At 41.4% G+C, this 23,027-nt stretch overlaps 1 protein-coding gene across 1 annotated transcript in view; it reads left to right on the top strand.

The window, feature by feature from the left end:
* DNER (delta/notch like EGF repeat containing) overlaps nt 1-23,027 on the top strand; it is a 274,119-nt gene that overhangs the window by 178,335 nt on the left and 72,757 nt on the right. The window contains exon 7 of the mRNA XM_081051089.1: nt 13,812-13,925. Within this exon, the coding sequence (XP_080907215.1) occupies nt 13,812-13,925 (114 nt within the window). The remainder of the gene's footprint in view (nt 1-13,811; nt 13,926-23,027) is intronic.

The following is a 23,027-nucleotide window of genomic DNA, read 5'->3' as shown; positions in this document are numbered from 1 at the left end:
TCCAGTGCCCGTAGAAATAGAATTTTTTGAGTCATGGGTAATCTAGAGGTGTATGGATATGGCAGACGGGGTGTTGAGTTGGTTAAGTAACAAGCTCTCTGTTATAGTTTCCATTTTGATTTTAAATACAATTTCTTGGAAGCATGAGATGAGTTTTTAAAATTGTAAAACATTGATACATGTCAAATACATTTGTATACAGAATAAAATGAATTATAGATTATGGTCAGTAAAACTTTTATTTTGGGGAGGACATTTTTATAAAGTGTGATTGATTTTTTTTGAAACGTCCTTGTAATACTTTCAAAAGGAGGGGGATTGTCAACAGCATCAAATGTTGCCCTAGAATCTAGGAGGAGGTTATGGCTTTGTCAACAGGCTTTGTCCAAGCCATTGGCAGCTTCCTATTTGCACTGATGTGATAAGAGCTACATTAGCTTTGAGGGATCTCTAAAAGACTACATACAGGGACAGAAGTGAGGGAGCGTAGCCAAAAGTGACCAAACCCTCGGAAGAGGAGCAGCGTATCTGGACATAAGTCATTGCCACTTAGTTTTCATGTGGCCTAGAAGCTTCCTCAAGTGACACTGGTTGGCAGGGATGAGGTGAACAGGATCTGGGCAGGATGTGAGAACGAGTGAACAGCAAATGTGGACTGCTCCAAAGACAAGTTTAGTGGCAAAATTAGTGTGAGGAGCAGAATCAGAAAGTCTTTTTTACTCAGTTTTTTAAAACACTATGGCATGCTGGTTAAGAGCACAGGCTCTGGATTCAAAATGCCCAGATGACAGTCGTAAATCCCACCCAATTAGGCCTTAAATGTGGGCTACTCTGCATTGCCACAATGTCATACTTTCTGATTCAAGATGAGCTTCCTAGAGACCCCCTCCCTGCCTGTTGCCCGAGGTTACATGAGCCCTAAGTGCCGGAGGCAGGAGACCTGGTACCATCTGCCCTGGCATCCACCCCTACCCCTGTCACTTGGCCACAGCCTCTGGAGCCAACAGCCTAAATCCTGCTTCCATCCCTACCATTTCTCAGAGCAAGTTATACAACCTTTTTGGGCCTGCATCTTCCAGTCTGCAAGGAGATTACAACCCTCGCATGGCTGGTTATGAGAATTAAATGAGAATGCAAGTTTGTGGTCTGTTCTGTGGACATGTGTCTCTACTCCCTAACCCTGGCATATAGAAGGTGCTAAATAAAGATTTGCTAAATGAATGAAATGAAATTCTACACAAGACATACAGTAATGGCTCAATTCGCCTCTCCTTTCTCTGCCCTGTCTCCCTGGGCTTCTCCCCACAGCACATGTGGTGTTTTTTGCCTCCCATGTCAGACTGTGGCTGGCCTGCGGGCAGCAACTGTGACATTGTCTTACTTTTCCCGCTCTGTCAGTGCCAAGCCCTGTGCTTTGCACGTAGCCGACACACAATGAATGATTAAGCTGAAAGTTAGCTTTTTAAATCCGGGTTTATTTTATAAAAACCTTCTAATTTCGAGAGTTTAATTTTTCCTCAAAGCAGCTTTTTCTGAAAAGAATAGCTGTGGTACCTGTTCAGAGCCACCACTGCCAAAATATTATCAGCATTTCTCAACTTCAGAGCTCCTCATTGTTCAACTAGTTGGTGTTTTCAGCCTGTTTTCAAAAACTCGTCATTCCCCAGGCAGGGGGACCATAGTGAGTATCCCAGCTTTACTCTTTTAAACACTGAATGTGGCTCAGAAGACCTCTAGGGGCCTTGGAGTTGTGACTTAGAAGTGGGTCATCTCCTCCTGGAGACAAAGCCTGAGGAGATTTGCCGAGTCCTCCCATCCAGTTTAAGCTCTGGAAGTGAGCACATTAGCAGATCATGAATACGGTTTGTCAAAAGTGGGTTAGGTCAGGCGTTCAGAACGGAAAGTCTCTGTATGTGAAGTGTGGGAAACCTGGTGACTCTTGGAGGCTGGAGGACTTGACCGAGGTCACCGAGCCTGCAGAAAAGCAGAAACTCTGGTCACTTCACCCTCTGTCCGTCTTTGGGTCCAGCATATTCATGGTTAGTGAATTTTCCATTCCCGATGAACAGGGAGGAAGGTATGGACGCCTCTGACAGGCTATGAACGTAAGTATGCTGGTGTTATGCCATTCATCCCCTCTTGGAACCAGAGAGAGCAGCATTTGGGGTTGGGGGACAAAACAAAATGTGTGACATGGCCAGCTGGGCTTTTAATGCAGCCTCTTCTACTTAATAGTTAAGTGACCTTGTGTGACCCTCCTGACCTAGTTCTGCCCTTGGGGTTTCCTCATCTTTAAAAAATGGATTGTTGTGAGGATCAAACATTCATTTACCAATTATTTATTGAATATCCCTTATGTGCCAGGCACTTCCTAGGTGGTGACTACAACTGCTAAATAGCAAAGCCCTGTGCTCAGGGCAGTCATGTACTCACAAAAGAGGAGATGAGTCAACAGTGTGCACCTGGGTGTCCTTTGGTGTGTGTGTGTGTGTGTGTGTGTGTGTGTGTGTGTGTGTGTGTGTGTGTGTGCTTTCATATATGTGTACTCTGTGTGTGTGTGTAGTCAGGGGAGAGGGTCAGGTAGCGATAGGTGCTATGAACACAAATAGAACAGGGTGAAGAGGTGAAGAGAAGTGGCAGTATGACTGTAGATAGGGTGATTAGGGAGGGCCTCTCTGAAGGGGAACTACTTGTGGAGAGACGTGAGCAAAACGAGCTTGTGATAATGTGAATATGGGGGCAGTAGCAATCCAGGCAGCGGGAATGGCACATGCAAAGGTCCTGAGGCATGAATATGCCTGGAGTGTGTGACGAGCACAGTGCTAGGAGAACCAGCAGTGAGACAGCTCTGGGAAGGAAGCTGGACCAGGCCGTGGAGGGAGGGCTGGGATTTTATCCTGTGGTGACAGGAAGTGATTGGAGGGGTAAACTGGGGTGGGCTATCTAATTTCCCTGTAGAAAGGATCGCTCTGGAAGCTGGTGAAGAACAAACGTAGGGAGGGAAAATTGGGAAACCAGTTAGGACGCCATTTACTACCGAGACAGTTTGAGCACTGTGGTACTGGTGATGGTGAGACGTTTTCCATGTGGAGTATATTTGAAGGTACGCCGGTAACACGTGCTAGTGGGTTGAATGTGAGCTGTAAGTGAAAGTGGATGACTCCAAAGCTTTTTTTTTTGTGTGTAATAGCTTTATTGAGATACAATTCACATATCACCCAAGTGTACAATACAGTGGTTTCTAGTACATTCACAGAGTTGTGTAACCATCATGACAATCAATTTTAGACCGTTTTCATCACCACAATCAGCAGCCCTCCTCCTCTCAGCTGATCCCGCCACTCTGCCGTCCCCCTCCCCAGCCCTAAGCAACCACTGGCCTACTTTCTGTCCCTGTAGATTTGCCTATTTTTGACATTTAAATAAGTTGAATTATATGTGGGGCTGGCTTCTTTTACTTAGCATCATTTTGTTAAGGTCCATTCATCTGTAGCAGGTCTCAGCACTTCATTCTTTTCTATGGTTGAATAATACTCCATTGAATGGATACACCACATTTTGTTAACCTTTCATTCGCTGATGGACATTTGGGTTGTTTCCACCTTTTGGAGATTGTGAATAGTGCTTCTGTGAAGCCCACCTTGATATGCTCTCCCTTCTTTCTTCCTTCTTCTCTTCCACTCTGTTCTGCTCTTCCGCTCCCTGCCACCTTCCATCTCCCTCCCCCTGGCCTCTTGTCTGCAAGGATTCTCGGGTCTCATCTGAATACCAGTCCCTCACACAAGCAGAATTCAGTGAGTCACTGCTGCTGCTTTCTTAGGTTCTCCTTCTCTTCCTCCTCTTGCTCATCTTCTTCCTCACTGCCACATATTGGTCTATTTCCAATTCGTACTTTTCTATGCATGCCCTTACGCTTCCTTTCTCTTTACATCATGACACTGCTTCTCCAAGGTCACAGGCCATGTTCTTCTCGCTGGTTTCCATGGCTCTCGCTTAGTCTTCATCCTGCCGACGGGGACGCATTTCTTACCTGCCTTCCAGAACACTGCACTGTGTCTTTTCTCCTGGGGTTGCCAACCCTCCTCCCTTCCTTCTTCTTCCCTTTCTGGCGTCAGAGCTCAGTTCTTAGCCCTCCTTCTTCAGCCGCTTTCCTCTGCCTTTGGCGGCAATCACTCATCCTGAGCTGTCGCCTCTAAGTGGATGGCTTCCAGACACTTCCTTGCAGCCTGGCCTGTCACCTCAGCTCCAGCACGTTCACGGGACTTGGCACTGATGTATCTGCTAACACCTTACCCCTCCTCGTTAGACTCAACCCCAGACCTGCTGTGTCCTCCTCCCTCTGCCTCCCACACATGCTTTCAAGCTGCCCTTTTCCGACGGGCTCCAGTTTCTATCAGTCGTGCCATCTCCGCCCTCATCACTCAGGCTGGAAGCTCAGTCCTCACGATCAATTCCCTCAGCTTATTTATCTGTGGATAGTCGCCAGGTTTGCTTTATTTACGATGATGTCCCATCTGGCCCTGTGCTTCGCTTCCTCTTCCATCGCCAATGCCCTAGTTCAAGCTCCTGTCATCTGCTTCCTGAAGGATTGTGAGAAGCCTGGGTACCCTCTCCACGATTCCGGCTGCCTTGCTCATGACCGCAGCACAACACCCAGAAGCCAGGACTGGGTGGGGAGCAAGCTGGGCCGTGAGGTCAGATGGCACCCGTGCCACGCCTGCACTCACGACCCATTCTCTGTGTGACTTTGGGGGAAATTGCCTCATCTCACTGGGTCTCATCTTTCCATCTGTAAGTTATGGTAAGGCGACAGGGTTCCAAGCATCACAGTCTAGTGGTTGTGGGGAAGATTAAATAAGCTGACACGTGTGGTGGGCTTAGAAAGATGCCTGGCATACAGTGAGCACTCACTAAACACCAGCTGCTGCTATTGGTATTTCTGACAAGCCAATAGTTGGATGCCCTATACCAGCCTCTACCACTACTTCCTCTAGCCAGAGACTTGGCCTGGGCTCCTTCTGCGACTCCCTGTCTGGTGAGCCATGTGGGACCATGTGGGACCCTCAGCGAAGACCAAGGAGAGCCAGGCCTGAGCAGGCCACTCCCCTCCCACTTTCCCTGCCTCAGGGCTGGCCTTGCTCGGCTGTCATAGTCTTTACAGACAAGCCTCAGGAAAGGGAAAGAAAAAACACGTGAGGAGTCAAGAGTGTGGGGTCTGGAGTCTGCCGTCCTAGGCACGGCCAGCTCCTCAGCTCCTGCCAGCCTGACCTCAGCCCAGCTTCTCTCCGCTACGGTCTCGTCACCGGCATCCAAATGGGCCCAACTTGGTACCGTTTTCCTGCTTTTGCTCACACGCTGTGTTTGTTTCTTGTGCAGGGTCCTCTCTGCTCACCTGGAGGCTAAGCTCCCTGCAGGCAGGAATGTTTCTAAACTTCTTTCAGACTCCCTGGTTGTAAATTTTTACTCACAAAACATTTCTTTCTGAAAGAATGGATGGATGCCTTTTCTGCGGTTTGATTTATTGCACAAACTTAGAATTCAACGGATAAACACCTTTGTTAATCTCTTGTCTATCCCATGACATACATTCTTAGTTAACTTAATGTTTTCTCCTTTTTGATTTCAGTTTCTCAGAGGGAGACACTACTCAGTGAAAGGAACTTTCTTAAAAATCTGTCCCCCTTTGTAATGACCAGATTAGAAGATATCAGTGTTATAAACAGTCTGGACTATAGCAGTATCACAATTTCTTATGTAAGTTTAAGGGAAATGGAACGAAAGGGATTATTTAAAAAATAGTGATGCGTGGTACTTATGCTGTCATTAGTTACTATATAATGGGTTCCTCTAGTGTCTCTGGCTCTGTTGTAGGAGCTGGGGACAGAAATCACTGACATCTGCTCTTAAAGAATAGGGAAACAGACCTGGAAACCGTGCAATGACAGGTACAATAATTTAGTCTCGAGGCTCCCACTCATGAAAAGAAAGTGTGTGTTGACAGTCCAGTCAGTAAAGGCAAGCTCCTCAGGTCCTGTCAGCCTGTGGTATACGACATACTTTCACTCTTTAATCTTCCTTTGTAATCTGCATTATAGGCATAATTCTTAAATGAATAACATCAATACTTGCTATTAAAATACTGTTTGCTGCTAGTTTTCCAGGTCAGTGGTGCTCCAACTTTTAGCTTAAACTTTGTTTCAAAAATCACCTGGAGGGCATCTTAAAACACAGATTTCTGGGCCCTACCCCCAGAGTCTCTGATCCTTTGGGTCTGGGGTGATGCTGGTGAGTCTGCATTTGTCGTGAGTTCCCAGGTGATTCTTCTGCTGCTGGTCCGGGGACCACACTTGGAGAACACTGCTCTAAGCTGCCTGTTAAAAACTGAGAGATCAAACAATATTGGCATATTGCTTGGCAGTGTTAAAATCCATAAATTATTCATTGGTCATGTGCCAGGCATCATGCAAGCTATTATGGACTCAAGGCTGCACTTGATAGGAATGGCTCCTGCTCCTTCTCGGAGCTGATCTCATTCAATCATGACAACCATCTCGGGAGGGAGCCAGGTATTATCATCACTCCTGTTTCACCCATGAGGGAAATGAAGGTCAAAGTCAATGCTCTGTTGTCCTCACTCAGCTGACCATTGTGTCACCACCAGGACCTTTCACTCCCCAAACCACTGTGTTCCATTGTGTCCTTTGCCTGTGTGCTTCTCAGATGTGGTTACTTGATTTCTACCCTGAGATGGATTTTCCTAATTCTGCTGCATGTCAGCATTCTCTCATGCTTTTCTTTCTAGTGCATATTCCTGTTTAAATTATATTTTATTAATTACCTTTCACAGACGGGCATCTTATATCTTCTTTTCTTTGCCTTTGGTTTTTAAATCATGTTTGCATTTGTTCAGATGCGTTTTTCCCCTGCCAGCAAATCTTACTAGTGTTTTCTGCTAAATACCACAACTCCTGCCTTTCGACGATGAAATTGAATGCCTCGGAAGTTGAACGTCTTGATGGAGTACAGATTCCTGTTATTTTTTTCCTCCTTCAGTTGCTAATATTAGGCATCTATCTCAGCAATGGTAGCCGAGGCCCCAGCTGGAGTTGCTCAGACCTCCCCCAGGGCTGGGGCTGGTGGACTCTCTGCTGGCATCAGGCTTTCAACAAATCCAGCAGCTTCCCCTCACTGCACAGGCCAGGCTATTAAAAGACCAGGAATGTTAAAAATAGCTCTCACCACAATTCTCACCTTGGAAGCTTCCAGGACAGCTCTCCAAAGAAACAATTAGATTCTGCCTCCCAGAGTGAAAGCAACAGCGGGGGAATATTTTTATTTCAGTAGTGGAATCATCATACAGAAAAAAAAATGTGTAGGGAAAGACATATTTGGAAAGACAACTGATTGATTACCTTGTTTTTTTAATAGTCTGATTCATCTGGCCAACTTTGCTTATGCCTCATGTAATTTGCTATCAAAACCCACAAACTTTTCCTTCATTTGAAGCGTACAGGCAGTATAAATGTTGACTTGGGGGTGCTGGTGGGGGGCACAGGCTTTTTGTTACATTGCTGGCAATCAAAAGACAGCACCAGGTTGTTTTCTCAAAGCTATTCTGACATTCACAGGAAACATAGCTATTTTTCTTTTTCCATACACTGACACTTTTTAAATTATATTTTTATACTTAAATACAAAATGGTATAAAATTAAATACTCCAAGTCTACATTAGACCCAGTGTAATCTGATAACAAGCCCGCTGAATGGATTCAGTGCATTTCCTTAATGGCGTCTGGTCATCTTCTACCATCTGCCAGGCTACACTTACCAGCACATACACTTCATTTCATCTAACATCATTTCTCAAGGTCAGATTGCTTAAAAGCACTAAGCTTCGGTTTAGAGCTTCCCCACTTGTCCCATATGTCCTTGAAAGGTATCCTTACTGTGTATTCCGAGGCACAACTTTTCTTACATCTTTTTTGTTTACTTGAATGTTCTGCAAAGAGACTCTCGATAAGACCTCTGTGATTCCCTACAAGGAGAAATCAGTGTTTCCAATGGTCATGTATTTTTGAACTAATTATTTTACTTATTCATTGAATATCACAATTATAAATTCCTTGGTAATTAATGTTTTACAGTCAAATAATTTATTTGAAAATGGTCTTTAACTTGCTAGAAATATGCCTAAGGATTCTCATCTTGAAAGTGTTCTGAAGGTACTGTTTTTCTTCTTTATGAAGGACCAGTTTCTGTTTCCAGGAAGATGAGAGGTGCTGGGACAAAAACGAGGGTTTTTATGATAAAGAGCCAAGGTCTCATGGACTTACGCTGAGGTTCTAACTGCGGCATGAGGGACATTTTGGGCTGGATAATTTTGTTGTGGTGGGGCTGTCTTGAGAATTATAGGATGTTTAGCAGCATCGCTGGCCTTTATCCACTAGATGTCGGTAGCACGCCCACAGGTGTGACAATAAATGTCTCTAGACATTGCCAAATTCTCTCAGGGGAGAACCGCCCCAGTGGAGAACCACAGACCTAAGAAATTCAACCTGGAGAGGGCCTGTTGCAGGAGGAGAGTTCTGTTTCAGATCTATTGATTTGCCACGTTGCAGGTACCTGCTGAGGGTGCCGAATGCTAGTTGGAGAAGCAAGAAGTTGAGAAGAGGGTCAGCATAGCACCCCCCACTCCCCACCCATCCTGGCCTGGCTGGGGAGGGAGGGCCCTTTGGCATGGTCACGGCTCCACTGCTATGTTAGCTAAAGTGGAAGTACAGACCATTGCACATTGTAGGTGGTGTTAGATAGCACATTTTAGAGGTATCATTTTTTTCTTTTCATTCTCTTAGCTACGTATTTATTTTAATGTGCATTAGGAAGAAGAGTAACTAGCACATTTCACCCATACTGTTCTGGGTATTAGTGCTTAGGGAGGGGCTAAAACTAAACTGAAAGGTATAGTTGAACTTAGGGCAAAAGTTAAGCAAGTTGATTCATTTCTTCAACACATATTTGTGCCAGGAGGAGTCTAAATGTCAGCTATTAACAGGACAAAGTCCTGATACTTAGGGAGTTTCTGTTCTTGAAAGGGAAACAATAAAGAAAATCATTTCAGGTATTGATAAGCATGACAGAGTGGAGCATGGAAGGGCCAAAGCACCACCCCGGTGGGGCCACCTTCTAGGTGGGGAGGTAACAAGCATATGTGTGTTTTGTTGAGTAGCAATAGCGCTAACATGAAGAATTAAGGAGGGCAAGAGGCCTGAGGTCTGAGAAGGTGATTTCTGAGCAGAGACCTGACTAATGAGAGGGGACGTCATCCATGGAAGGGTGTTGAGTCAGAGGAAACAGCCCATGCAAAGTGATGAAGCGATTCCAGGGGGTGAAGTTTTTGATGTCTTAGAGTGGCTTTTATGCACAGGGAAGACTATCTGAAATTATCTTCGGTGTTTGTTCCCTTGCAAGAATTAAACTTATAAATTACAGTGATTCTCAAATCACTATATCTTGTTAAACATCCCAGTATGTACTGGTTTAGCCTTGTCTTTCACTCAAATGCCTGTAGTCCCCCCTGCCATGAGAACTTAAACTCATCAATCAAAAATCAACTACTAAACATTTTAATTGGAATCATAAGTCTGATTCTTCCAGAATGGGTCTCCCATAACACATACATAATGACCACCACATATTACCGCACATTACCTTTCCTATCTACTGTGTTGACTTGAATATCTGTCTTGCTTGAATATCTTCTACCAGGCCCTTTGGGTATCTGTCACCGCTTTGTAGGATAAGGAAATATTATTCATGATTAGTGTGGTTACTTTATTTCCTGGAGAAGAGACTAACTTTCGGCAGGATGGAAGAAAGGACCCAGGCAAAGTTTTAATGGCGTTTTTTTTCCATTTCCATTCCTACCAATCATTCATTTAGTTTTACCCCTTGGTTATGACATCAATAAAAGAACAAAAGACACAGGGAGGGTGATTTGTGTAAACCTTAGGCATCCAGTTCAGACTATTACATATAGATCGATATTAATGATTTATCTGACAACGGCGCGTAAGACACTGCTCTGTCAGGGCCCAGGAAATGACTCACTGGTGTGTAAGAGCCCCTTAAACCAGCACAGGATGTTTGTGGGCCTTGCCTCTGCCTCTCTTCTCCCACAGCTGGCCTCAGTTGGCAGTCAATGATGGCACTCCTGAAACGTCCAACTGGCAACTGCCCTGAAGGCGACAGTAATACCAGGCCTGGCCCACACCACAACCACAGGAGCTGCACTAAAGCTCAGCAGCTTCCCCGTAGCTGGTGCACTGGCCGCCTGCAGCTAAGGACGCTGCTCAGTGGTCCTGTAACCTCCTCACCCAGCCCTGCCTTCCTCTCCTTCCCCTCCCACACTCCTCCACTGTTCAATCGCACCTCCAGTCATGCTGACCCATAGACATGCCAATATGTGCATACTACAGGTCTAGTCAGTACATAGGTTTAAAGTTATAGTTCTGTGTTTCCCATATTTAAAAAATCTTTAAAGCTCCACAACAAAAGCAATGATCTAGTGACTGAACCTTGACTAGTGTCCCCCGGTGGGGGGAAGGGGGTATTGACAGCTCTGTTATCTTGGGCCATCTCAGGCGTGCAGGGCTTCAGCATCTTCACTGCTGAATGCCAACGGGACCCCCAATCCATTAGGACAATCCCAGACACCCCACACAGGGCAACTGTGGATTAGCTTCTTAGATCGAAATTCTGCTCAATGTGCACACAATAGTAGAGCATTTAACAGCAGATGAGATTCATCTTTGCTTATAGGTTTAATTTATTAGATTTATTGGATAAAAACAAATTAAGTCATTAATTTAATTATTTAATTTAATTAATTTATTTGATTATTTTTTTGTCTGATAAATTTCTTTTATCAGACAAAAATTATTTGTCTGATAATACGCATGGGAAGATTTGCGTATTATCAGACAATTGTGGTTCTTAAGAAGAAATTCTTTATATTATTACATACAGTTTAAAGTGTTTAATTAAATTTCTAAATGGGATCAAACATTAATTAAAGAAGCCATTAAAAGTAATCTTTTAACAATCTGCTTTAGTTAGGGAGGCATATTGAAGTCTTTATAGGTGAAATGAAATTTGCTTTAAGATATCACAAGAAAAATAAGAAAATATGAGGAGACTTGATGAAATTAAATGGTCAAAATGTTAGTAATTGTTGCAGCTAAGTATGTTTACAATTCCCAAATAAAAACGTAAAAGAAGGTGTTTGTTAAAGTTTTCTCCAAGGAACTTTGAAGTTCACGGAATCCTGCATTCTTTTCATATTCTTCCAAGTCTGGTAAGGGACACACATCTCTTACAGATATCTATCTAATTGGCTCCTGGCTCTTTTTCATGGTTTTGTGTGATTCTATGGTCACAGTTCTAAGGTCTTTCTCATTACAGGATTCATAACTGTATCCTTTAAACCGCACTACCTCTAAGAAGTTATCATTTGTAATTGGTTATCTTTTTCATAAATGTACTTTTCTAGCCGTATTGTAGAACGTTTGAAGGCAGGATTTAAAAAAATAAAAATTCTTAGCCCCTCCAGCCCAAGCATAACCACACAGAGGCTATAGGTTACAGGTGAATGTTTATGGTGTTTGCTTTATATCTATCTTTGTTTATCTATATGTACGTATTTTCTTATGTTATTTTTCCTTCATGTTAAATATATTCCTGATGATGTTGTGCATATTGCCTTAGGTATAATGTCATAATTAAGGATTTAGGCTCAGAAATTTGACTCCCTGTGTGATTTTGTGTGAATTACTTAACCTTTCTAATCCTCAGTTTGCTCATTTGTAAAGTGGGTAAATGATAGTACTGACCTCACAGGGTTGCAGCAAGGATCAATTAATATGTGGGAGAAAAGAAAATAAGTGCTCTATTATAAATATTAGCTATTATTTTTAGCCAAAAAGTGATCTGTAACACTCCTCTTAAAAATAATTTACTCTCCCTCATTCCGAATTTAGAGCTTTCATTTTAAAGTATGTTTTAAGCCTAATATCACATGAAAATATTTTATTCTGGAATTTTGAAATAGCTTTTCGTCCTGGTGTTTGGATTTTTAGTTCACGATCATTTTACTCACTTTCTCATACTCACGTATTAGCTGCCGTCTCCTAGACTGTTTGGAGGCATGTCAGAAAGAGTAGGACTGCAAATAAGTACCTCCACATTCAGTCTGTAATTTAGACTCGCATGGCATGTAATTGAAGCTCAGGCAAATCATTTCTCTTGTAATGTCGTTGATTTATTTTTGGAAATCTCAGATTCAAGTGCTAATGACAGTCTTTCAAACTAATAATTCAGAAAGACAAGTTTTTATATATATATCCTAGAAAGATGTAAAGTGTTGCAATATGATTATAATTGTGTAGAAAATACTTGTGCATAACAATTTCTGTTACAAATTATCTCCAAAGGATTAATAGTTCTGTTACTCAAATAACAGAAATAAGGGCAACTCTTTTCTGTCAACATTTTACGTCTTGTATTTTCCAAAATTTCTTTCATAACCATCGTGTTTCCCCGAAAATAAGACCTAGCCAGACCATCAGCTCTAATGTATCTTTTGGAGTAAAAATTAACATAAGACCTGGTATTCTATTCTATTCTATTCTATTCTATTCTATTCTATTCTATTCTATTCTATTCTATTCTACCCGGTATTATGTTATATTATATTATAATTATTATATTTATTATATTAGGTAAGACTTGGTCTTATATTATACTATATTATATTATATTATATTATATTATATTATATTATATTATATTAAAGACCTTATATTAAGGTCTTATATTAAAATAAGACCGGGTCTTATGTTAATTTTTGCTCCAAAAGACGCATTAGAGCTGATGGTCCAGCTAGGTCTTATTTTTGGGGAAACACGGCATTTCCCACTTTAAAATGAAAAACATACTGGCATGTTGTTTTTTCAAACTCATCTCTCTGGATGGCTTTGTTTTCAAAGTTAATAAAAAATTTGGAATTTACATAAGCTTTTTGGCTACACAGGTATTCCGATATCTTTAAGTCCTTATTTTCCTCATCACAGATGTGTGGTTTTCTAACTATCCAACAAAACTACCACTGGAGTCTTGCTTCACAGAGAATTTACTGGGTTGGAGTTGTGATTCCAGTAAGAATTAATATTAACATATTAATGTGCTTAACATTATATGTGTCTCAACTTCTTTCTGTTTAAAATGAGGGGATAGGATAGGGTATGAAATGAACACAGAAAGTTTCGTGTAGCTCTAAAATATTCTCAATTAATAAATTTTAATAACGAGAAATTTTTCTAGTGCTTTTTTAAAGTAGGTATTGGGGTGACCCAGGGAAATGGCAGCCATCTTTGTTAGGTCAAGCAGAGTGCTGTAGATTCTGTTTTGACGTAAGTCAGAAGGAAGCTATCAGAAGGAACAGTGGTCTTCAGTCTCAGCTTCTGAAAGTTCTGGCTAGAATTTCAAAATAAAACGCAGAGCTAATACTGAAGAACAGTCTGTTTTTTGCAAAAAAAGATTTTTGCACTGTAAATGTTTTTTGAGCTGTTATTCTAAATTGCTATGATTGTGTTGAGTTGCAAAACCAACTTAGATCAAGGATTGCGTGGGAGATACGAGCTCAGGGCTGCTGCCTTTGTTTAGTGGGTACCAGTTGACTCCATCAGTTCATGGGATGGTTCATGGTAGTTTTGGAATAGCATATTTTATAAAATGTCTTTATTGTTTTATTCAGGTTATACTGGAGAGCTTTGTCAATCCAAGATTGATTATTGTATCCTAGACCCATGCAGAAATGGAGCAACATGCATTTCTAATCTCAGTGGATTCACGTGCCAGTGTCCAGAAGGTAAGTATTATTACCACAGGAATACATTTTGTTTTCCAGTTTAAATCGTAAGCTAATTTGGTAAGTTTAGTACTTTAAGTACTGAAAGACACTATACAAGAGAATTTTCAATTTTGTTCCATTTATAAAACAAAGGATCAAATAGTTTCCTTTCTTTTTTATTAATAGTTCTATGCTAGAATGGCTTAAAAATTATGTTTGAATAGTAGACAATCTAGGAATTTTTGTGATTTTTATTTATACATTGAAAATGAATAACTATAACTCAATGGGCTTTCTTTCTAATGGTGAATTTCACTTGTTAAGATTCCTATTTTGTTAAATTATTTGGTTTTTGATACCAGTTCACATACAAAAAATTTCACATAAAGTTCACCTGCTTTTTTTTTTAAATCAGCTTTGTAACACTCAGAAACTTCAAGTCACCTGGAAAGCCACATCATTAGAGCCACTTTTATGTGTAAAAATAGTTTTATGTTAGAGTGGTTTCACCTGAAGGAGCCGGTGGGCAGCCACAGCTATCGTGCTGGTGTTCAAGGACTGATTTTGGACTTGGAGAGGTTTTGTTCCCATGTCTGCTTTGAGGGATGTTATGGGGGGAGTAATTTAAAACCTTTGATGTTGTAAGAATAACATGATATTAGAGTTTTCTTCTTCCTTAAAGCCAGCTTGTAAAGTCCTGATCCACAGAAGTGTCCTTGACAACTACGTAGAATAGAATGGCATCCTCTGCAGAGGTTAAATGTGGAAGAACACATCCCTGTACACAAATCCACCCTAAGCTGCTCCTGGCTGTAAGGCCGGAGGAGGGCAGTCGCACCACATGGTTGTTGATAAAAGGCCATTGATGCCCAGGTAACCCAGGATTGCCAGGAGCAGCGCCTGCTATGGGCAGTGCCTCATCCTCTTTAATATTTTGGAGACCTGAACGTCAGCTAATGAAGTGAATCCTGTCTCTGGGTCCTGCTCACCTCGGTAGTGGTGGGGGTGGAATGGCTGAGGCCAGCCTAGTTATCGTCCTTTCTAGCTGTGTGTGCTTGCAATGAAAGTGGTTACCATGACGATGGAATTAAACAGCTGGATGAACCCCACTCCTCACCCTCCACTTGAGTCTCTTAAACAGATGGAAACCTTGAGAGCATTGGAAGGGTGGATGACTGCACAAGCAGTACCCATTGTCACTTGCCTATAGCATTTCTCAGATTTCCACAGCTTTGCCACACCTGGGTTAGACATTACCACCTAACTCGGCTGTACCTACACACGGCGGTGGGCTTCAGGGTCATAGGGCAAATCGTCAATCCCCTTCCCCACCCAATTCTTCTTTCCCTTTCTGGGTAAATGTGGGAGGTGATGATACTACTACCTTCACAGGACCATTGTGGGATCAGATGGAATTTCTGTGGAAGCACTTGTAAAACTCCAGCGTGCTTTAGTAGTATTGCTTCCTGCTATCAGGAAGTAGCTCAATAATTATTAACTGCTTTATCATTATGGTTTGCCTAATAATTATTCCTATTAAACCATTGATAAATTTTAATGACAATTTAAAATTTTCATGCTGGAGCAGTATAGATTGGAGAGAGACAAGAGTGGGAATGAGGAGAAAAGTTTGGGGACTGTCGTAGCAGTCTGGGAAATAAATGTTGACTGCTAGGAGGAGAAGGGTAGAATCTGAGAAGGAGGGAAGCTTAGGGTTTTGAGAGAACTTGGGAGGTAAAATGGAGGGGGTTGGGAGGTAGACGGGATATGGAGCGTGAGGCAGAGTGAGGAGGCAAGTTGGTGGCTTCTGTCGCCATTCATGGAGAGAAAGCAATGTGGAGGAGATGTGTTTTATTCTGGACGCATTGAGTCTGAGGAGTCCTTGTGACATTCGAGTGGAGATGTCAGCTGGGCAGTTGCTATATGAGGCTTGAGGTGGGAGGAAAAATCTGCGCTAAGTTTTAACAGAGACTTAGTTTATAACTTGTAATTCACACCCAAGCATCTAGGGCATTGTGTAGGGCCCTTCTCCTGTACCGAACGGCTTCTCAACTCTTCCACGCTGTCTAGATAAAGCCTAGAGAAAACATGGTGAACTAGAATTGAAAGGGTGAAGACCAATTTCCCAGCAGGCTTCGTATGAAGACTTTCATTCACAGGTTCACCTTCATTGAAGACTGACCAGGGAAATGGGGCTTTCGTTATTGTTTTTTTTTTTTTTTAATTATTGGGGTGACAATTGTTAATGAAATTACATAGATTTCAGGTGTACAATTCTGTATTACATCATCTACAAATCCCATTGTGTGTTCACCACCCAGAGTCAGTTCTCCTTCCATCACCATATATTTGATCCCCCTTACCCTCATCTCCCACCTCCCACCCCCCTTACCCTCTGGTAACCACTAAACTATTGTCTGTGTCTATGAGTTTTTGTTTCTCATTTGTTTTGAGGCAATGTTTGGAAGCCTCTTAGCAGGAGCACATCACCAGTGACCCGTCTTTTCAAAACAGCCCCTTCCACTGGCCTGTTTATAATATGGTGGTTGTAGAAACTATTTATAGAGCACTTTGCACTTTAAAAAGAGCCCGTGTCTCCAGGACCCTTCTCCTGTCAGCCACACTGTGAAAACACATCTGAAAAGTGTCTCAAGTTCACAGAGTGTTTTGGAGTTCTCAGGCAGCACTCGACTCTTCTGTAATTTCTCTTTTTCCCCCTAGTGATGAATATTTCAGCATGTTTGCTTTATATGTATGTATTTACATATATAATTTCTTTTTTGGGGGAAAGTAATTTGAAAGTAAGTTATAGACATCATAATACTTCATCCCCAAATAAATCAGTTTGTGTTTTCTGAGAATAAGGGCATTCTTTTTGTTGGCTACAATACCATTATCACACCTAAGAAAATTATGAATTATTTCCTAATATTATTTACCATATGCCCCCATTTTATTTACTCCTTTGTTTGTGTTGATGCTGTCTGCCTTGCTTCGCTGTGTTATCCTTTGAGGACAGGAAATGTATTTTATTCATCTTTTCTCTCTCACCTGCTCCCAGTACCCTACCCATGGAGCATATACCTCCATATTTTATACTAGTAGGAGCTTAGTAAATATCTTTTAAATAAATTAATTTTAAAAGTCAACACTTACATATCATTCACCATATCTGCTCATCCTTTTGATCCTCACAAAATCCCATGAAGCAGATACTGTCAATATTTCCATTTAACACACTGGGAAACTGAGGCACATGAGAATTAAATAACTTGCCTGAGATCACATAGCTAGACATTTAAACGCAGGGTACTCTTGGCATTTTTAACCATTGTCTGATCCCACCTCTGAATATATTCTTCAAAATAAATTCTATTATGTTTATATTTAAAGATTATATTTGTAACCATAGTAATGAGTAAAATAAATGCAAAGCTTGTTGGGTTCTCAAACTTTTATATATCCCTGATAAAAATTTTTAAGTCTGGAAAAAGTTAGAAAAAAAAAATTTTTTCCGTAAGTACAGTGAAATCCTTTTACAATTCTTCCCAGTCCAGAAAGCTCTTAAAATTGGGTTTTCCCTCTGGATCGTGCTTTTGACAGTGCACATTCATTTCCTTGCTTTTTTCCATCCTTTTCATGTTCATCCTGTTTCCTTCAAGGATTCTTTTCCATCTGACCTGGGCCAAGTCCTTAGAGGTTGAATTCCTTCCTGAGTACCTGTCTCTTTAACTCTTTTTTTTTTTTCTTTTTTAACCTCTTCAAAAGTTCAAAGTCGAGCAGGCCTGAGAGACAGAGGGTGCAGTAATTATCATTTACTCTCTCCTTCTGGAAGCTGTCCATTCTTCTACACTTACATCTTTATCCTTCATCACTGGCTTCTGTCTTTTCTTTGAATTTCTGCTTAACTTTCACTAGGTCCATATTTGAAAAGCGTAGTTGTGGCTTCTGGTTACAGTGGAGGTGACAAGAACAAAAGTAAAAGTATCATGAATGTTTTCTTATATTGACCTAATTGAATGATAACGACAAAAGTCTTTTGTTTGATTGCCTCGGTATTTACTCTTTCTATTGATACTGTCTTTGTGGTTGGTTCAGAACTTTGAGATTCTTAAAATTTTAAACTAAAAGCATTTTAATTCTGAAGATGTCTAGTTATATGTACTCACCATCACTGCCTGTTATATTTCGGTATGTATATATAGATACATGGATATATTTAAACACCTATAGAAATAAAATCTGAGTATTACTGTCTAGCCATCATCTTTGCTTTGGCATCTCAACTTTTATCTTTCCCACCCTGGGAATTTGAAGTCGAATATCACATAAATTAATAAGAAGTAAAAATAAATCAATAGAGATTAAAACATTCAGCAATAAAGCACATTTGTCAGTTCTGTGCTCGTGACCACTTACACCACACAGGGCACATCTCATGTAATCTAACCACCTTCCTGGAATCTACCTGCCATATAAGGCATATGGCCATCGGAGACAGACGTGAGAATATGAGGCTTCATGCTACATTTCTCCAGGGTATTTTAAAAACATTAATGTAAAGACCTTTTCCAGTGCTACACCTTCTGATAGGAGTATAGATACATAGAATTCATACTAACTGCTCTTGGACTACAATTTTGGAGGCAAGTATTGCAAGCAGGTAGGGGACTCATTTCTTTCAGTCCTATACCTGTTGGAATGCTATGTTGGGTTTTACTGTCAGACTTGGCAGATCTTCTAACTTGGAAATTCCATTGCCAAGTATGGAGAGTTGGTGTCTTTCTCTGGCTTGGAGGTCAGTAGACCTGATTCTGGTTCTGATGACACGGTAGGAGAGTGGTGTGGTGACAAATGTGGGTTTTTAGGGCTACACTGCTTGGGTTTTGAAGTGTGGATCCATCCACAGCTCTTTGCTTCTCCAAGGCTCATTTTTCTTATTTGGCAAACAGGGATGATACGATACACCCTTTTTAAGTTGGCAAATCGTTAAGTGCTGAATAAATGTTAGCTATGATGACACTGATGAAGAAGAAGAATTAGTCCTATCACCTTGGGTGAGACATACAATTTTTATATCTTTCAGCCATTGTTTCCTTGTGAAATGATGAGGGTTGACCATTACCTTTAAGGGGCCCTTTTCCTAAAAGTCTTTGATTCAAATATATCCGCTTAAGAACCCCTTGCTGAGTCAATAAATCCACTTTGTTTATTTAAGTGATGTTTATAGAGAAAAGTTTCAACACCTCTGTGCGACTCTAAGGAAGGCCTGGGTTTAAAACTCAGTGTCGGGCCAAAGGCTCTGCAGGTTACATGCCGTTGCAACATGCTGCAAAGGTTTATCCAAACTATTTTTGTTTTTCTACATTTTATAGTCTTGAGTAATCTAGCCATATAAATCCTTTTGTTCAACTCAAGTGTCAGTGGTAATGCTTTTCATCTTAAAGGGATTTACAGGCAATAGTCACACGTGTCATAAAAATGATCTCTGAGATTCATGTGTTTTGTTCAGAATCTGGGCATGTTACCCAAGAAGGATTTAGGAGTTATACAGTCCTAGGGTTTGACTGTATTCCCCCAGTATCCTGATTTTGGTGAAAGCCCTCTCAGGACTATATAAAACAGCATATGTTTATATAAGAAACATGTAACGTCCTCATAAAATTACCAGGCCTGAATATAATACTGTTCTTATTCTTTTAAAATTTGCCGTTATCCTTAAATCACCACTTCATGTGGGACTTGTAGCAGCTGAGATCCTTGGAGTCCCAAGTGCCGTATGGTTTCACCTTTTGGAAACAAAGTACGGTATTAAGGCTTATTAAGTGTGAGTAACATTGTCTATGTGTTTGGCACAAGCTGATGAATTTCTGATTTACAGCGGAGTCCATATTTCCTTTTGGTTCTTTTCTCTGTTTTTAGTTTCATATAGCCCAGTTTCTCTGAAATTGTTTAAATAACAATCCTGCAAGGAATTTTGTTTGCCTGCATCTCCCATTAGCAGGGAGAGTAGGTGCACTCACTTTCAGGGACCGAGTGGGTCCTAACCCTCAGTAGGTCTCTTCCCTTTGGGAACCAGTCTGATGCCCAGGTTAGTGCTGGCAGATGGCAGTCAGAAGTTACAGCTTAATGACTGAAGACAAACTAATGATGTCTTGGTGTTTTTCTTTTTAAAAAAGAGGTAGGATATAACCAATGGGTAAACATAAATTCTGACTTCTTAAAGTATGTGCCCAGATCTGCACATGAAAATTCCTTAGAGCATCCTTAAAACTTTTTCGCTTTAAAAATTCATGTATATGTCTAACACTTCAATAGTTGTTTCTCTCATAGTAATCACAGCAGTTGCAGCAGTAACAGTAACTTCAGTGATCAAAGCTGCCACTTGTCGAGTACCTACCACGAGTTAAGCACTGTATGTGGCCTGCGAATTTACTATTCAGCCTAACCTAGCAGTTAATAGCTGGGGGTCAGGTAGATTGCTGCTTGAGCTTGAATCTGTGTTTGATCATATACGACCTGGTGACCGTGGGTAGAGATCAGTCACAGAATTTGGGGGTCCTCTTCTCCAGCTCTCTTATTTCCCAGGACCCTCCTTCACTCCTCATGATGTGTCTATCCCAGTCTCCTTCCCAGGGTTGCTTGGGACGGAAAGAGCAGGTTTAATGCTACCATCTTGGGCTCCCCATCATCACAGCTGAGGCTGCTGAAGGGTGGAGCTCCCTAAACACAAAACTCACCCCATGCTGGCTGCTGCCTCCATGTTTTGACTCTCTTCCCAAATCTGCCTGCTTTTGTTCACTTTCCAGAGACTTGAGGTTGTTGTTTTTTTTTTTTTGGTTTGTTTTTGGTCTGGAATTTTCAGATGTTATTTGTGGAACAATCTGTTGGTTAAAAGCTTATTTTTCTATACCAGTAGCAGAGTGTCCATACAATTGTTCTAAAAGCAACACAGATCCTTTACAAGAGAAATACGCACATCCTAGAAGTAAATATAATTTTTAGTTTTCCCTGCAGCAGAATTTATCTCCTTATACATACCCCTCTTTAGACCACAACAATTGGAGGAAGCTAGAGTGAAATTTGTGTCTGATTTGGACCAAAGTGCCAGGAGATAACAGGCCTGGGTCCCAGTCTTCGCTATTCAGATCTAGGCTCTGACTCCTATTAGCGTCTTAAAATAGGACTCACAGAGAGACCCAGGCCTGGGAAAAACTGAACAAACGTAAATCTGTGAAAGTAAAAGAATGCTTGCTAATTACTGTAAGCATATTTAGTTTTGGTTAAATAACCCGTTCTTTGGCTTGGTTTTTCCAACCAATTTCTCATCTCATGTGACCTAATATCATATCCATAAAAGGCTGCTGAAGATAGATACTTATGGCTGCTCCTTACTTAATACAGCTCACGGCCCTTCTTTTCAATTGCCCCAACTATATTCGATTGCGATTGCAATTTATACAAAGAATTTGTCATTTTTAGAGTCCCTTCCTCACTTTCAACTAAGAGCCTGCACTTAGCAGTTCTCTGGTCACTGTGAAGCAGGACATCACATGCAGTCATCGTCCACTATCACTGCACTTGACCGTGACCCGCTTTTCAGCTACAGCCTTGGGCTTGAAATAGCTCTCTGACTATATAGTATGTATTCAGTCGCTAGCATATGTATTCAGAGGGTGCCAAAAAAGTGTATACACATTTTAAGAAAGGGAAAAACTCTAATTAAAATGACGCTGATGGTAACCACTTTGAGCACCTCTTGTCAAACGCGACTTGTATTCATCTTTTGCTGTCGGTTTATATTGAGTATTACAATTTTAATACAGCTGTTTCCTTTCTTAAGATATGTATACATTTTTTGGCACCCTCGGTACATATTTATAATTTCCCCCTAGTCATCAAAGAAATCTATGCTCAGATGAGCTCAAAGGAAAAAAATACGCATAATTCCGCCTCCAAGAGAGATCACCTTAAATGTTAGGTGTTAAATGAAGTGTCTTTTTAAATGCACTGTTTAGAAAAACAAAATTAGGCATTCTCTTGTAATGTGCTTCTCAAACGGAACAATGTGTTCCAATTATTCTCCTGTATTGTGAATTATTTTTCTGAAGAATTGTTATTAATAGCTGTATGCTATTCCATCACCTGAATGAGGCATGATGACTTAGTAAAAGATGAATCATTCACATACCATCACCTGCCTGTGGCAGTTACTGTGCTTGTCACAGGGATCTAAGAGTGAACGGCAGATGTGGCTGTGGCCTCATGGGTCTTAAGGAATAGTGGGCATGCGAGACGCCATGCTCAGTGATATGGCAGGGCTCTGCTGGGGTGATCGGGTCGTTGAGAAGAGGTACCTCTCACCCACACTGCGGGCTGGAAGGAAAGTCAGCAAGCGTTCCTAGGGAAGTGATGCTTGAACTGAGACCGGAAGGAGAAGCAGCACCAAGATGAGTCCGTTATGACCATGGGCAGGCAGAGAGCAGTCACCCAGGAAGGGAGAATCAGTAGCATGTGTGAAGGCAAGAGAGAGAACAAGATAACAGAGCCGTAACGCAGATTGTGATGGAGGGAACATACAGGCTACAGATAGAAGAAGAAGCCAACTCCCACAGGCCTTTCAACAATGAACAGTTGGAGCAGGGGAAGGGCAGAACTTTAGCGTTTGGGAGAAATTACTGTGGCTAATGGGGGAAGAATGGGTTGGAAGAGGACACGCGTCAGTGAAACTGTTAGGTCTCTTGTTACAGTACTTTGGGTGAGCTCTCCTAGGGGAATGAATCCAGGTGGTGACGATGGAGATAGAGATAAGTGGACAGACTGACTGTAAGAGGAGGAGAAGGTCCACGGAGGACAAGCCATCCTTCAGAAAATTTTAGGCAACCTCATGTCTGGGGGTGAGCAACTCTGAGAGGGGACAATGAGAAGTTGCATTTGGGACATGAATTGAATGAATCCATAGAATATTCAGAGGAGACATTGAATAGACAATGGAATAAATGAACCGGAAGCGTGTGAGCGAGAACTAGGCTGGAGAGGTGGATTTGAGAAACTCCCATATACAGATGCTAATTTTAGCCATGGGCATGTGTGAGGCCAACCTAGGAAAAAACATAGTGT

This window comes from Rhinolophus hipposideros (assembly GCF_964194185.1).
Source record: "Rhinolophus hipposideros genome assembly, chromosome: 6".
NCBI lineage: Eukaryota > Metazoa > Chordata > Mammalia > Chiroptera > Rhinolophidae > Rhinolophus > Rhinolophus hipposideros.
This window is presented reverse-complemented; position numbering and strand designations above follow the sequence as displayed.